The 11,900-nt window shown below is 51.4% G+C and overlaps 2 protein-coding genes across 6 annotated transcripts in view; one reads left to right on the plus strand and one right to left on the minus strand.

The window, feature by feature from the left end:
- RUSC2 (RUN and SH3 domain containing 2) overlaps positions 1 to 9,645 on the plus strand; it is a 65,985-nt gene extending 56,340 nt beyond the window's left edge. For all 4 annotated transcript variants that reach the window (XM_019454579.2, XM_019454580.2, XM_019454578.2 and 1 more), the window contains 10 exons: positions 3,526 to 4,155; positions 4,390 to 4,575; positions 4,722 to 4,862; positions 5,950 to 6,026; positions 6,236 to 6,410; positions 6,501 to 6,606; positions 7,328 to 7,374; positions 7,827 to 8,634; positions 8,729 to 8,866; positions 8,947 to 9,645. In XM_019454579.2, the coding sequence (XP_019310124.1) occupies positions 3,526 to 4,155; positions 4,390 to 4,575; positions 4,722 to 4,862; positions 5,950 to 6,026; positions 6,236 to 6,410; positions 6,501 to 6,606; positions 7,328 to 7,374; positions 7,827 to 8,634; positions 8,729 to 8,866; positions 8,947 to 9,148 (2,510 nt within the window). In that variant the 3' untranslated portion in view covers positions 9,149 to 9,645. The remainder of the gene's footprint in view (positions 1 to 3,525; positions 4,156 to 4,389; positions 4,576 to 4,721; positions 4,863 to 5,949; positions 6,027 to 6,235; positions 6,411 to 6,500; positions 6,607 to 7,327; positions 7,375 to 7,826; positions 8,635 to 8,728; positions 8,867 to 8,946) is intronic.
- FAM166B (family with sequence similarity 166 member B) lies at positions 9,580 to 11,696 on the minus strand. 2 transcript variants are annotated; one of them, XM_019454582.2, is made up of 6 exons: positions 11,548 to 11,696; positions 10,938 to 11,161; positions 10,631 to 10,848; positions 10,382 to 10,433; positions 10,107 to 10,159; positions 9,580 to 9,839 (listed from the first exon to the last, which is right to left on the minus strand). In XM_019454582.2, exons 1-6 carry the CDS (start codon positions 11,607 to 11,609, stop codon positions 9,618 to 9,620), a joined length of 831 nt encoding a protein of 276 aa, XP_019310127.1. In that variant the 5' UTR covers positions 11,610 to 11,696; the 3' UTR covers positions 9,580 to 9,617. The 2 variants fall into 2 exon arrangements, with proteins under 2 accessions (XP_019310127.1, XP_019310126.1); XM_019454581.2 differs by having other exon boundaries at positions 10,107 to 10,304; positions 11,548 to 11,693.
- Positions 11,697 to 11,900: the final 204 nt, after the last annotated feature.

An 11,900-nucleotide genomic window follows, 5' to 3' on the forward strand; every position in this document is an offset into this window, starting at 1 on the left:
CACTAAATGAGGAGAAAATTTCAAAAAGAGTTCAACAAAATTTGAAGTGAAGTCACTAACATTAAGGCTGAAGAATCCTGAAAGCAACATTTGGGAGCAGTGAGGGTGGAAGCCAGATCTCAGAGGGTTTGGAAAGAAAGAGGAGATAAAGCAGGGGAAAGGGAGATAAAGGGGAATGTGCTGTGCTGTGGCCTCAGGTTGGGGTCCCTTGGCTTCTCAAAGGAAATGGGTTAAAAAAACATAAATGGTTTTATCTCTGCTGTTAGGGAGATCACAGCCCATCAGAAGACTTCACACTCCTAAACATACACAGAGGAGCTGTTCTTGGGGTGGGGATGGAAAGGGAGGTCTCTAGGGAAGAGGGGGGGGGTCAGAAACAGCAGAGATTGGCCAGAGTCCCTTGGAACCTACTCCCTTCTTAGACTGTACTGTCTGGCAGGTGTCTCTAGGTACAGGGGATGTTGTGGCTGGCATTCTTAGGGCAAGACCAATCCTGGTCAGAGATGCATTAAAAGTGTTGTTTGTTTTGTTATCAGGTAAGACTTGTCATATAGAGATGCTGTTCTGTTCCATAAGTCTCCAGTGACTTACCACAGGTCTCTTCTCTCGATTCTTTGCTATGAGTGACTATTCAAAAGAATTCATGAATGACAAAAGAAGCAGAGATCTCTTTGAGATCCTGAGCAGCAGAGTCAGGATTCAAAAAGATCTTACCAAGTCTGGAAAGAACAAAATTAAAAAAGCAGGGAACAATGTGAAGTTTGACAGGTGAGCGGTATGTACTTCCGTTGATTTGGGATATTTAATTGATAGCAAACTCAGAATGAGTCAGCAGTTTGGAAGGGCTTCCTTCCAAAAGTTAAAATGACTGGATTCATTGATAGATTCCAGAAGGGAGAAGCTGATAGTCCTCTACTCCCTGCACCAGTTAGTGCTCACCTGGAAGTTCTAGGTGCTTCATTTTAAGAAGGAACTGAGGGACTGGGACTATGTCACCTATAGAACAGCAGACTTGGATGAACGTGGTCTCTGACTCCAGTTTTCTTAAGAGCTGTCATGTAGAAAAATGTGAAGCCTTAGTCTGTTTTCCCTGGGGACATAACTGAGACCCACTCCCCAGGTTAGGCTCCTCCTTCTTCTCTGAGCTTACTTTTCTGCCTCAAACCCTATCCTGGGGACTTAGGGAGGATTTTTAAAGAGTAGAAATAAACAGTCTAATACAAACATACTTCATATAGGGGGTATAATAAAGCTGGGGTTGGGAATACCTAATCTGATAGCCAGGGTCCATTCAGCCTTGAAATTTGATATTTAAATAAATGGAAAGGAGGGAGGCATTCCCAGGAGGGAAAGCTGTGTGCTTAAAGTTGGGGACAGAGTGGGGAGAGTGGTGTCAGTGAGAATGGCAGGTGTGGAAGTTTGAGGGGAGAGCAGCCTAATTGGTGGCAGGTATGGACACCTGTTTGAGAAGATTAGACTTTATTCTGTGGGCAGTAGGGCCATGGGATAAAATTGGTGTTTTAGGAAGCAGTCTGATTTATGTAAGAAGATCTGGATGCAGTGAGACTAGACTGAACCAAGGGAGACAGTGGGGATTCATTCATTTAACAAATATTCATTCAGTACCTACTACATACCTGGCTCTATTCTAGGCACTGGGGATACATCAATGAACAATTCAAAAACCCTGCTTTTTTGGAGCCCTCATGAGGAGTAATAGACAATAAACAAATGAGATTACTTTCTGATAGTGATTAAATGTTAAAAAGAAAATAAAACAGGATAATGAGATAGAGTGTGACTTGTGACTGGGGTGGTCGCCACTGAGAAAGTGATGTTTGAGCTGATGCCTGAATGATGAGAAGATTTGGGGCAGAACAGCAAGTGCAAAAGACCCTGAGATGTTAATGAACTAGGCATGTTTAAGGACAGAAGGAAGTGTGGCTGGAGCACAGTAAGCAAAGGGAGAATGACAAAGGTTGCTCTTAGCACAGATTGGGGATGACTACTGGAGGGTACATTTTGAACACGTCCCTTAGGAATGATTCTAACCCCCCCACCATGGGGTTGTGATCACTGTCCCCTTAAGACTCACTGAAGTAATAAATAAATGGGAAAAGATGAGGGCTACCATTTCATGTGTAGTGCAATGTGATAAAGAGAACGTTGGCCCCTAAATCAGACTCTGGCTTAGGCAGAGTTCTACCTCTGCCACTTCCTAGTTGTATGACCTTGGGCAAATGACTTAATCTCTAAATTTCCAATACCCTGATCTGTCAGGTAAGGATATTAATTCCTATCTCACAGACTTGTGCGGCCAGAGTTGTGCTAGCGAGCCACACCCAGGGGTTTAGGCTTTGTAGGTGCTTGTAGCGCCACCTTGTGTTCATCCATATGTTTACAGTATACGCAGTGTTATTAGAAGCGTAGCTCACACACACAAAGACCATCAGGCTATGCAGTATCCTGGAGTTCTGTGTTTAGTTCGGAGCCCTATGTCTTGAGAGACGCTGACCTGAAGATTGGCTGAAAGAACAGGAGAGGATCAGTCTTGGAGACCACCGTTCTGTGTAGAGGGAGCAAATAAAGACCGTGAGGCTCCAATGCCAGGATTATGAAAAAGTGGGAATGGGGTGGATAGGGGTGACAGGAGTCTGATCCCAGCTGCAAATAAGGAAATATCATGGTTAGATTTGCTTAAGAATGAAATGAGTCAGCTTTAGCAGAGAAAGGTGATGATGAGCAAAAGCTTGAAGTAAATAATATCTTACCCTGAAGATCATGTGACTCTGACTCCAACTCTTTAGGCTTCCGAAACAAAGGAAATGGTGTTTCTGCCATTGACTGAAGAAAGTCATCAGGAGAAAGGTGATAGATGAACTGTTTTAAAATAGCAATTATTAAGTGAAAGCAGAATCTTTGGGGCACCTAGGTGGCTTAGTTGGTTAAGCATCCGACTCTTGATTTCAGCTTAGTGCTGAGAATGGAGCCTGCTTAAGATTCTGTCTCTCCCTCTGCTTCTCTCTCTCTCTCTCTCTCTCTCTCAAATAAAATAAAATAAAATAAAATAAAATAAAATAAAAAATACGTGAAAGCAGAATCCTAAAGCAGAATGATCCAGAGATCAAGGGGAAGGTTGGGGCTAAAGCTGAAGGTTCAGGAGTCATGTGTATGAATGTCTGAACTTGAACAATGCAGGGGAGAATGTGTAAAGGGAGATCAAAGAATGGAGCCTTAAGATATATCCACCCTTGAAGTCAAGAAAATGAAGAAGGGGTGAATAGCCAAGAGTACAAGAGAGTTCAGTTATCATAAAGACAATAGGGAAAGTTTTACAAAAGATGGGAGGGGCATTGTCACATTCCCAAACTTGGATTACCCCTACCCCATTCAATTCCTACAATTCAGGTGCTGCCTGTCTCTTCCCCTCTCCCCAGTGAGCATCATCTGTCTGCTTCTTTACTTCCTCTCATGGGGGTCTCAGGGCAAATCTGTCTGATTCCTCCTCCATCACTGTTGCCACAGGAGGTGGTGCTGAGAGCCGACCAGTCCTTCGCTACAGCAAGGAGCAGAGGCCTACCACGCTGCCCATCCAGCCCTTCGTGTTCCAGCACCACTTCCCCAAGCAGTTGGCCAAGGCCCGAGCCCTCCACAGCCTTTCCCAGCTCTACAGCCTCTCTGGTTGTGGCCGTGCACAGCAGCCTGCCCCACTGGCTGCCCCCACTGCTCAAGTTCCAGCCTTAGCTCCCTCAGGGGAGTCGCAGGCAGCCACCAACAGAGGTGCCAGGAAAGCTGGTCCTGAGCTAGAAACCTCACGGCCGTCACCCCTGGGTAGCTACTCCCCCATCCGCAGTGCTGGCCCCTTTGGGCCCAACACCGATTCTTCTGCTTCCACCTCATGCTCCCCTCCTCCAGAGCAGGCCACAGCCACAGAAAGCCCACCCCCATGGAACCACTCCTGTCCTCCTGTTGCCCGGCCTGCCACCTCGCAGCAGCCACAGAAGGAGGATCAGAAGATACTGACCTTGGCTGAGTACCGTCTCCATGGAACAGGAAGTTTGCCTCCTCTGGGCTCCTGGAGATCTAGCCTCAGTCGAGCAGAGAGTCTAGCCCGGGGAGGTGGTGAGGGCAGCATGGCCTCCAGGCCCAATAATGGTATGAGCTTTACCCCCCACCCCAAGCATCTTTACCTCCCCTTTGAATGGTTTCTTATACTCCAGCCTGGGGTCAGGGGTTAAAACGTTTACATCTCCTTCCCCATATTATCTATGGATAATATCCACACACACACCCAGCCCTCATATTTTATATGGGCCCACTGGGTGGATATGAAGTGCTATCTCCTGCTAACTCTTGTCTGTCTCTTCTGCTAATCTGTTCTGCTTTCAGCCAACCACCTGTCCCCTCAAGCACTCAAGTGGCGGGAATACAGGAGGAAGAACCCACTAGGGCCACCTGGATTGTCAGGGAGCCTAGACCGAAGGCCGCAGGAAACTCGACTGGCCCGAAGGAACCCCATCTTTGAATTCCCTGGCTCCTTCAGTGCTGCTGGCCATCTGAACTGCCGGATGAATGGTGTGTGGCCCAGGTCCCCAGTATACCCAGAGCAGGCTCTACCACAGCTTGGCAGGGCTGGAGAAGGGGTCAGCCCCAAAGGAACACAGAACCCAGCTGCAACTCTTAGGAGAGTTGCTTGAGACTGATTTTTCTCTTCTTTGCAGGTCAAGTAGTAAAGCCATTACCGCTGACCTGCCCTGACTTCCAAGACCCCTTTTCCTTGACTGAGAAGCCTCCAGCTGAGTTTTGTCTGTCCCCAGATGGCAACTCAGAGGCCATTTCCATTGACCTACTTCAGAAAAAAGGTGAATATTACCCCCAGCTCAGGCGGGAATTCTGTTGTCAGTGCCTATTTGTGCCCATTGCCATACTGTCTAGTCTTCCAGATTATTTCCCTATTTTAGAACTCCACGTGCTAGGAAAGAATTAGCACAGGAATTGGGGCAAGAGGTAGAAGTCTGTGTATTGTGTATGGTGTGTGTGCATGAGCACGCAAGGGTCATTTATCAGATGCTTAAGAATCGGGCTTCAGTCTCTTGCCTTGGAGAGCTACTTATAGTGAGGGAGACTTTGCCATAAATAAATGGCCATGTGCTCTTGGGGACAGTTCAAGTACTACAGGGACTAACAGCTTCGGTAAGCATAATGGTGACATCTACTAAGCTATTTAGCAAATAAGGCACCACTGGACTAAGAGAGCTGCTTCAGTGAGATGATGCGAAAAGAACTGAACGTCATTGTGGGCTGAAGGGAAGGAGCCTGTGAGAAGGAATAAAGATGAAGCTAAGGTCCCTTGCAGAGGAAGAGTGGGAGATTCAAACCTAGGAAGAGGGAAGAACCTTGAACAAGATGGAGAGTGAGTGGGCCCTGGAGGAGGTTAGGTAGAATGTAGTTAGGTCTTTTGGATGGACAGCGATGTGGAATTCATGACCAGTCGCCTCTGTTCTCTAGGTGAAGTAGAATCAAGGGCTTGAGAAGAGGGGTAAAGATTTGGCAATGTGAAAGGATAGCAGGGCGTACCACGAGACGCACATCCAAGAAGTGCCCTTGTCGATCACTGTTATGAGTGGCCCCGGACTTTCTCCAGCAGCCACTAGCCTGGTTTCTCATAGCAGAGAAGATGAATAGTTAGATTCATCTAGGATATGGAGTAAGAAGGTCTTGAAGATGCAGTTGGTGAGATGGATCCACTGGTGGTGAAAGCAGTGCAGGGCTTGAGAACTGGGCAAAAACAAGGGGCCAGGGACTGGTCCTCGGTGAGACTGAGATCCGTGTGCAGAGACAGAGAGAAAGAGTGTAAGCCCCTCCCTCTCTCCACAGAGGGCTCCGTTTCAGCCACGTTGCCCAGGGACTTGCTTAGGAACCTGTCACACATCAAATTCTTACTTGCAGGGCTGGTGAAAGCAGTTAACACTGCTGTGGACCTCATTGTGGCCCATTTTGGCACAAGCCGGGATCCTGGGGTGAAGGTAGGCAAGAAACTGGAGAGCTGAGCTCTACCCGGCTGACCCTCACCCATTCTGTGCGACCACTTCCTCCTGCTCTCTTGCACCAAGAACCCAGAGTTGGGAGCTTCGGGATGGGGATCTCAAGAGAAGCATGCTCAGGCCTAAGAGAGTCAGAAAGGACCAAGGTCAGGCCTCAAATGATTCTCTGTACTTGTCTACTGCATCCACAGGCAAAGCTGGGGAATAGTTCTGTGAGCCCCAATGTGGGCCACCTGGTTCTGAAGTACTTGTGCCCTGCGGTCCAGGCTGTGCTGGAGGATGGGCTCAAGGCCTTTGTGCTAGATGTCATCATTGGGCAACGTAAGAACATGCCGTGGAGTGTGGTTGAGGCTTCCACACAGCTGGGTAAGTGCTGGGTGGCAAGATGGGGACTCCAGGCTGAGATTAGGGTTCCAGAGACTGGACATGTGACTGCTAACTCTGGCTTCCTCTCAGGCCCGTCTACCAAGGTCCTGCATGGCCTCTACAACAAAGTCAGCCAATTCCCAGAGCTCACCAGTCACACCATGCGTTTCAACGCCTTCATTCTTGGCCTGCTCAAGTGAGTGTGTGGGGCAACAAGAGCTGCAAACCACCAGCCCTCTCCCCTAGGCTCCGCCACTTCTGAGGAACCAACTCCCTAGACTGAGACAGTCAGGTGGATCCACAGGATCTGTGGCCAGGGCTCAGGCTCACCTTCCTCCTTCCCCCGCCACTCCCATCTAGCTATAGCCTCTCTCAGTAGGTCACTGGTTTCCCGCCACACCCACAACCCTCTGGCACTGATCACCAACATGGTCATTTGCTTTTAATCTGGTTTTTATTCCACAATCTGGCTTATTTGGAAATTAATCTGGTTCTTTGGATATTGTAAACTTTGATCCACTCCATTCCAGCACTACTTCCAAATCCTGCCTGCCCGTAAATCCATCTTGAGATCCACATCCTAGTATCTTTCTTTCTCAAGTATGGGCCCAGGCCATCCCCTTTGGGATGGGTACCCTGTACTCTCACTCAGTAGCTGCCCTGACTTCTTGGGTCCTATGCAAGCCAACTCCTTTCTAGAGGGAAGAAATTGGCTTGTGAATCACATGTTCACCCCCTCCCAACGTCCCCGCTGACTTTCCAGAACTAGATTACATGAAATGAACCAGGTAGCCATAGAAGGGGGGTGTTCAGCCTATACCTCTGCTCTATGTCTGACCCGATGTCCATCTCCTTTGTACCTTATCATCTGGCTATATCCACACAAGATTCAACTCTCTTCACCTATTTCCCTACAGCATCCGGTCCCTGGAGTTCTGGTTTAACCACCTCTATAACCACGAAGGTAATGCCCAGAACACTGTTCTCTCTTGAAAACTCAATATAGGCCAGACCTCAGAGGCTCAAAGAGGGAGGCACAGCTCTTTACAGATTCTAGAGGTGGGGAGGGAACCCCACAAACTTTCATCCTCAAAGCCGGGGCTTCTGCCCAAAACTTCCCCCAGCTTCTACTTGTGTTAGAGCCTTGGAGTCAGCAGGATACTCAGGCAGTGTGGAAGTCAGGGTGGCTAGGAACCCCAACACCTCCACTCTGAACTTGGGGCTGCCACTTAGGGTTTGGAGGTCGCGACCTGCACAACTTGAGGCGGCATCGTTTCCACTGGAGTGCATCCGAGGGCACAGTACACAGCCTGTGTGGCCATATGCAGTGGCTCTGCCAGGGCTGCTTCTCAAAGGCCCACCCCAGGCCAGGCTGTGCTTCTCTGTGTGACTCAGGCCTCTCTCTTTCTCCCCTAGATATCATCCAGACCCACTACCAGCCGTGGGGCTTCCTGAGTGCAGCACACACTGTGTGCCCTAGCCTCTTTGAGGAGCTGCTGCTGCTGCTACAGCCCCTGGCCCTGCTGCCCTTCAGCCTCGACTTGCTGTTCCAGCACCGGCTGCTGCAAAGTGGGCAGCAGCAGCGGCAGCACAAGGAGCTGCTGCGGGTGTCCCAGGACCTACTGCTGTCCGCCCACTCAACATTGCAGCTGGCCCGGGCTCGGGGCCAGGAGGGCCCTGGAGACACGGAGAGGGCAGTCCATGGGGAGCGGGTGAAGGGTGTGGGTGCCTCAGAAGGTGGAGAGGATGAAGAGGAAGAGGAGACAGAAGAGGTGGCAGAGGCAGCTGGGGGCCCAGGGCGTGGCAGGTGGGCCCGAGGCGGGCAGGCCGGCTGGTGGTACCAGCTCATGCAGAGTTCCCAGGTCTACATCGATGGCTCAGCTGAGTGCTCTAGGTTCCCCCGTGGTGGCAGCAGTAGCAGCAGTGAGAAAAAGAAAGGGTCAGGAAGTGGGGGGCCACCCCCTCGAGAGGGAGTAGTCGAGGGGGCGGAGGCCTGCCCTGCCCCTGAGGAGACCCTTGGCCGGGATAGGGGCTGGCCCTTCTGGATGGGGAGCCCCCCTGATTCTGTGCTGGCTGAGCTGAGGCGCAGCCGGGAGAGGGAAGGGTCCACTGCCCCCTCAGCAGAAAATGAGGAAGGAGCCTCAGAACCTTCACCTGGGGGCATCAAGTGGGGCCACCTCTTTGGCTCCCGAAAGGCTCAGCGTGAGACCCGGCCCGCAAACAGGTGAGCGGCATCCCATAGTGTAGACGGAGGGATTTGGGGAGCCTCTCTAAGCCAGGGTACAGACAGAGCCAGAGCTCTAGCTGCTCTCTTCTAGGCTACCCTCTGACTGGCTGAGCCTGGACAAGTCCATGTTCCAACTAGTGGCACAGACAGTGGGTGCCCGCCGGGAGCCAGAGCCCAGGGAGAGCCTGCAGGAGCCACCCTCTCCAGCTCTGCCCTCCAAGCCTCCATGGTAAGCCCTGGGAGATAGGATTGGGGGCTGGGTTTGGCTTTGGATGGGGTTTCTCTGACCTCCATTTGTTGTTTCCCCAGCGAGGTGAAGGCACTGTGCCATCATCTGGCCACAGGCCCTGGACAGCTGAGCTTCCACAAGGGAGATATCCTCCGGGTGCTGGGGCCAGCTGGAGGAGACTGGCTGCGCTGCAGCCGCGGCCCCGACACCGGCCTGGTGCCACTGGCCTATGTGACCTTGACCCCAACTCCAAGTCCAACCCCTGGAAGCAGCCAAAACTGAGGCCCTGTGCATGTTGGTGGCCTCAGGGACCCTCATAACCCCCAACTCAGAGCCTGAGAGCCCTTCCCAAGCCCTCTGGCTTGGCCACAGAGAGCAGACTAAGAGCTGGGGGCCATACATCCCTGTGCTCAGTATTAATTACTCCCCGTTAACTGTCCCAGTGACCTCATCCAGACCTCCACCCCGGAAAGGAGGGAAGGGATGCAGCACTGGGCTGCCAGGATTTCCCCGGCCATCTGGGCTGGCCCTTCCATAGGTACAGATTAGCATGTCCCTATGGAGGGAGGTGACCAGAGGCCCATTTGCAGGGTTCCCTAGGCCAGGTGGTGAGGAGGATGGGTGACAGTATTGGGGCCAGCTCCCTAAGCCCCCAAATGTAAATAGGCTGTGGCCAGTGCCTGGTGGTCAGAAGAGGGAGGAGGAGCCCAGACTTCTGTTTATGTATTTATTTATTTATTTATTACACCTATTAATAAAAAAGGTGCTCGGCCTCCAAACCATTTTTCTTTGTGCCTCCCCCCACCCTGCGGCCCACCTCTCTTCCTTGCAAAAGGATGGCTGGGATAGGAAGAAAGGGAAGACAGAACCTGAAGTCCAGGTACCTATACCAGGAGCTGCTTCTGGAGGGTGCTGAGGCCCAGTGCATCATGGGTGAGATGCCCATACGTGCGACCGAACTGGAACTTATACCCTATATGGACAAGACAGTCTGTCACTTGTAGCTGGTAGCATGGAAAAGCCATTTATTTCTCAGTCAGTGCCTAAGCCCTCCAAAATCTTGTCCCAACTTCCACTGTGGGCTACCTCCGTTTCCTTTTCTGCTCAGTGGTAAGCTGAACCACGTGATCCAAGCCCCCCGTCCATATCTATTAGTTCCAACCCCCCAAACCACTTCCACCCGTGCCACACACGTACAAATACTCTGGTCCCCGAAACTTCCCTCTGGGGCTATCCTCACCTGGCACATAGCCTCCATAGTTAGGTAACAGGCCCAGGTTCTGAGGGTAGGTCCTAGAAAGTGGGGGGAGATGTTTGGGATCCTTCTGGGATCTGCCCCTTGAATACATCTGTCCAAATTCCTGCAGTGCCCGGTTGGTGAGCACAGGAAAGCTGGAGCCGAAGAGGAAGCGGGCCCGGGGCACATAACCAGTGAAGCCTAGGGGGATGGGGATACTGAGTCAGGACCTCCTGGGAGCCTCCCCATGCTTTTGATCATTACCCACTTCCTCTCACCTGGCATGAAGAACTTGCGAGGATCTTTGTCATCCATGGAATAGGGGGAAGCCTTGTGAGGGGAAGTTGATAGAGAAAAAATAAGGGCATCAAATTCAGCTCCTGTGCTCTACCAGAAGCTCCCTGGGAGCTGGAGCTGGCAGTCAGGCCCATACTCCCTGTACCCAGAGTCATGCTACTCATGGCCACCCCTAGGCCTGGTCACACTACCAACTCCCCCTGCACTCTCTCCAGCCTTGTTGGTCTCACTTGTTCTGCCTCTTGCCCCGGCTCCAGCTCCTTCTCTGCCTCCAGCTCTGACTCTGGCTTTGGTTCTTGGTCTTTCCCCACGTCTTTTTCTCCCTTGGCTTCCTTCGGCAGTTCTTGACTCCTTTGTCCCCCAGACCACTGAGTGAAATCATTCAGAGCCTCAGTCCAGACCTGGCTACAGTTCTTGGCAAAGAGGAACTGTGCCTGGGGTACAAAACCTGGGTGGGAGGGGGCAAGGAGGATTTCGATTAGTGTTTGGGGCACATGTTCTGGGACAGGGACACCTATTCAGACCACACATACATACCTGTGTACCCTGGGATCATGCTGGAACTGAGCCTTTCATGTCCACGCCTGACAGATGGTCTTCCTCTGGGAACCTCAGGAGATGGTGGAGGCCGGATGGGAGGCAGAAGTGTGCGATGGGCAGGGGGCCAGGCCAGGCCAGGAACTCCTCGAAGTAGCTGACCAGTCATCTGCCCATAGGTCTGGCCCATGCTGAACCGAAGTAGTGGGCAGTGTCCGGTGTACCTGTAGCACAGGACCCCCCACACACACAACTCACCTCCAGTCTCCCTCTGCTCCATCACCCCCAGAGATAGACACAGAGACCTCTGAAGCCCTGATTTTTTTTTTCTGGATTCAGCTGTGTGCCTATTTGGAGCAGGCATTTCTCAGTTCTCTAGGTTTTCAACCCTTCCCCTCTGCTGTTACCCTGTTACCATAGAGAAGACAACAGAGTTTTGTGGCAGGCCCAGCTACCACTATTGCCTTGCTTTTCCTTTTCCATCAAAAACCATAAATATCCCAGCCTTGGGCCTCCCAAATACCAGTATGTCTACTTGGCCTCCAAGATCTAAGTGGCACAATTCCCATATCCCTATATGCCTATTTCCAGAAGCAAGCAGAAGTCTTACCCTGGGATATAATGAGGGTTCTGGGGGTTCAGCCCTGGTATGAAGGTGCTGGCCATAGCCATGGGAATCCAGGCAGTTCCTTTTGTTTCCCTTGGAGCCCAAACTCTGGGCTCTGTGTACTGTGTCCAGGGCTGTGGGGCGGAGCCAGAGGCAGGAGGCAGTGCCAGGGGAGGAGAGAGGAGGAGGCATTAGTTTGATAACTGCCAGGGCAAAGGCCAGTGAAACAGGAGAGCAGGGACTCACTGGTTTGTCTACTCCAGAACAAATGCAGTCGGCCAAGTGGGGCAGGGAAAATTCTGAGTAGGGCCTCCCCATTCCAGGAAGGCCTAAGGTGGGAAGAGAAAGAACAAAAA

This window comes from Panthera pardus, unplaced genomic scaffold, assembly GCF_024362965.1.
Source record: "Panthera pardus isolate Hobbes unplaced genomic scaffold, ASM2436296v1 HiC_scaffold_20, whole genome shotgun sequence".
In the NCBI taxonomy this organism is placed as follows: domain Eukaryota; kingdom Metazoa; phylum Chordata; class Mammalia; order Carnivora; family Felidae; genus Panthera; species Panthera pardus.

What these genes read in the sequence shown, in the direction of transcription:
- FAM166B (XM_019454581.2), bottom strand. Translation starts at nt 11,609, where the DNA reads ATGGCTATGGCCAGCACCTTCATACCAGGGCTGAACCCCCAGAACCCT. An exon ending in AACCCTCATTATATCCCAGG is followed by an intron (nt 11,162 to 11,547) that starts GTAAGACTTCTG and finishes CCTGTGCTACAG; the next exon opens with GTACACCGGACACTGCCCAC. An exon ending in CATGATCCCAGGGTACACAG is followed by an intron (nt 10,849 to 10,937) that starts GTATGTATGTGT and finishes CCTCCCACCCAG; the next exon opens with GTTTTGTACCCCAGGCACAG.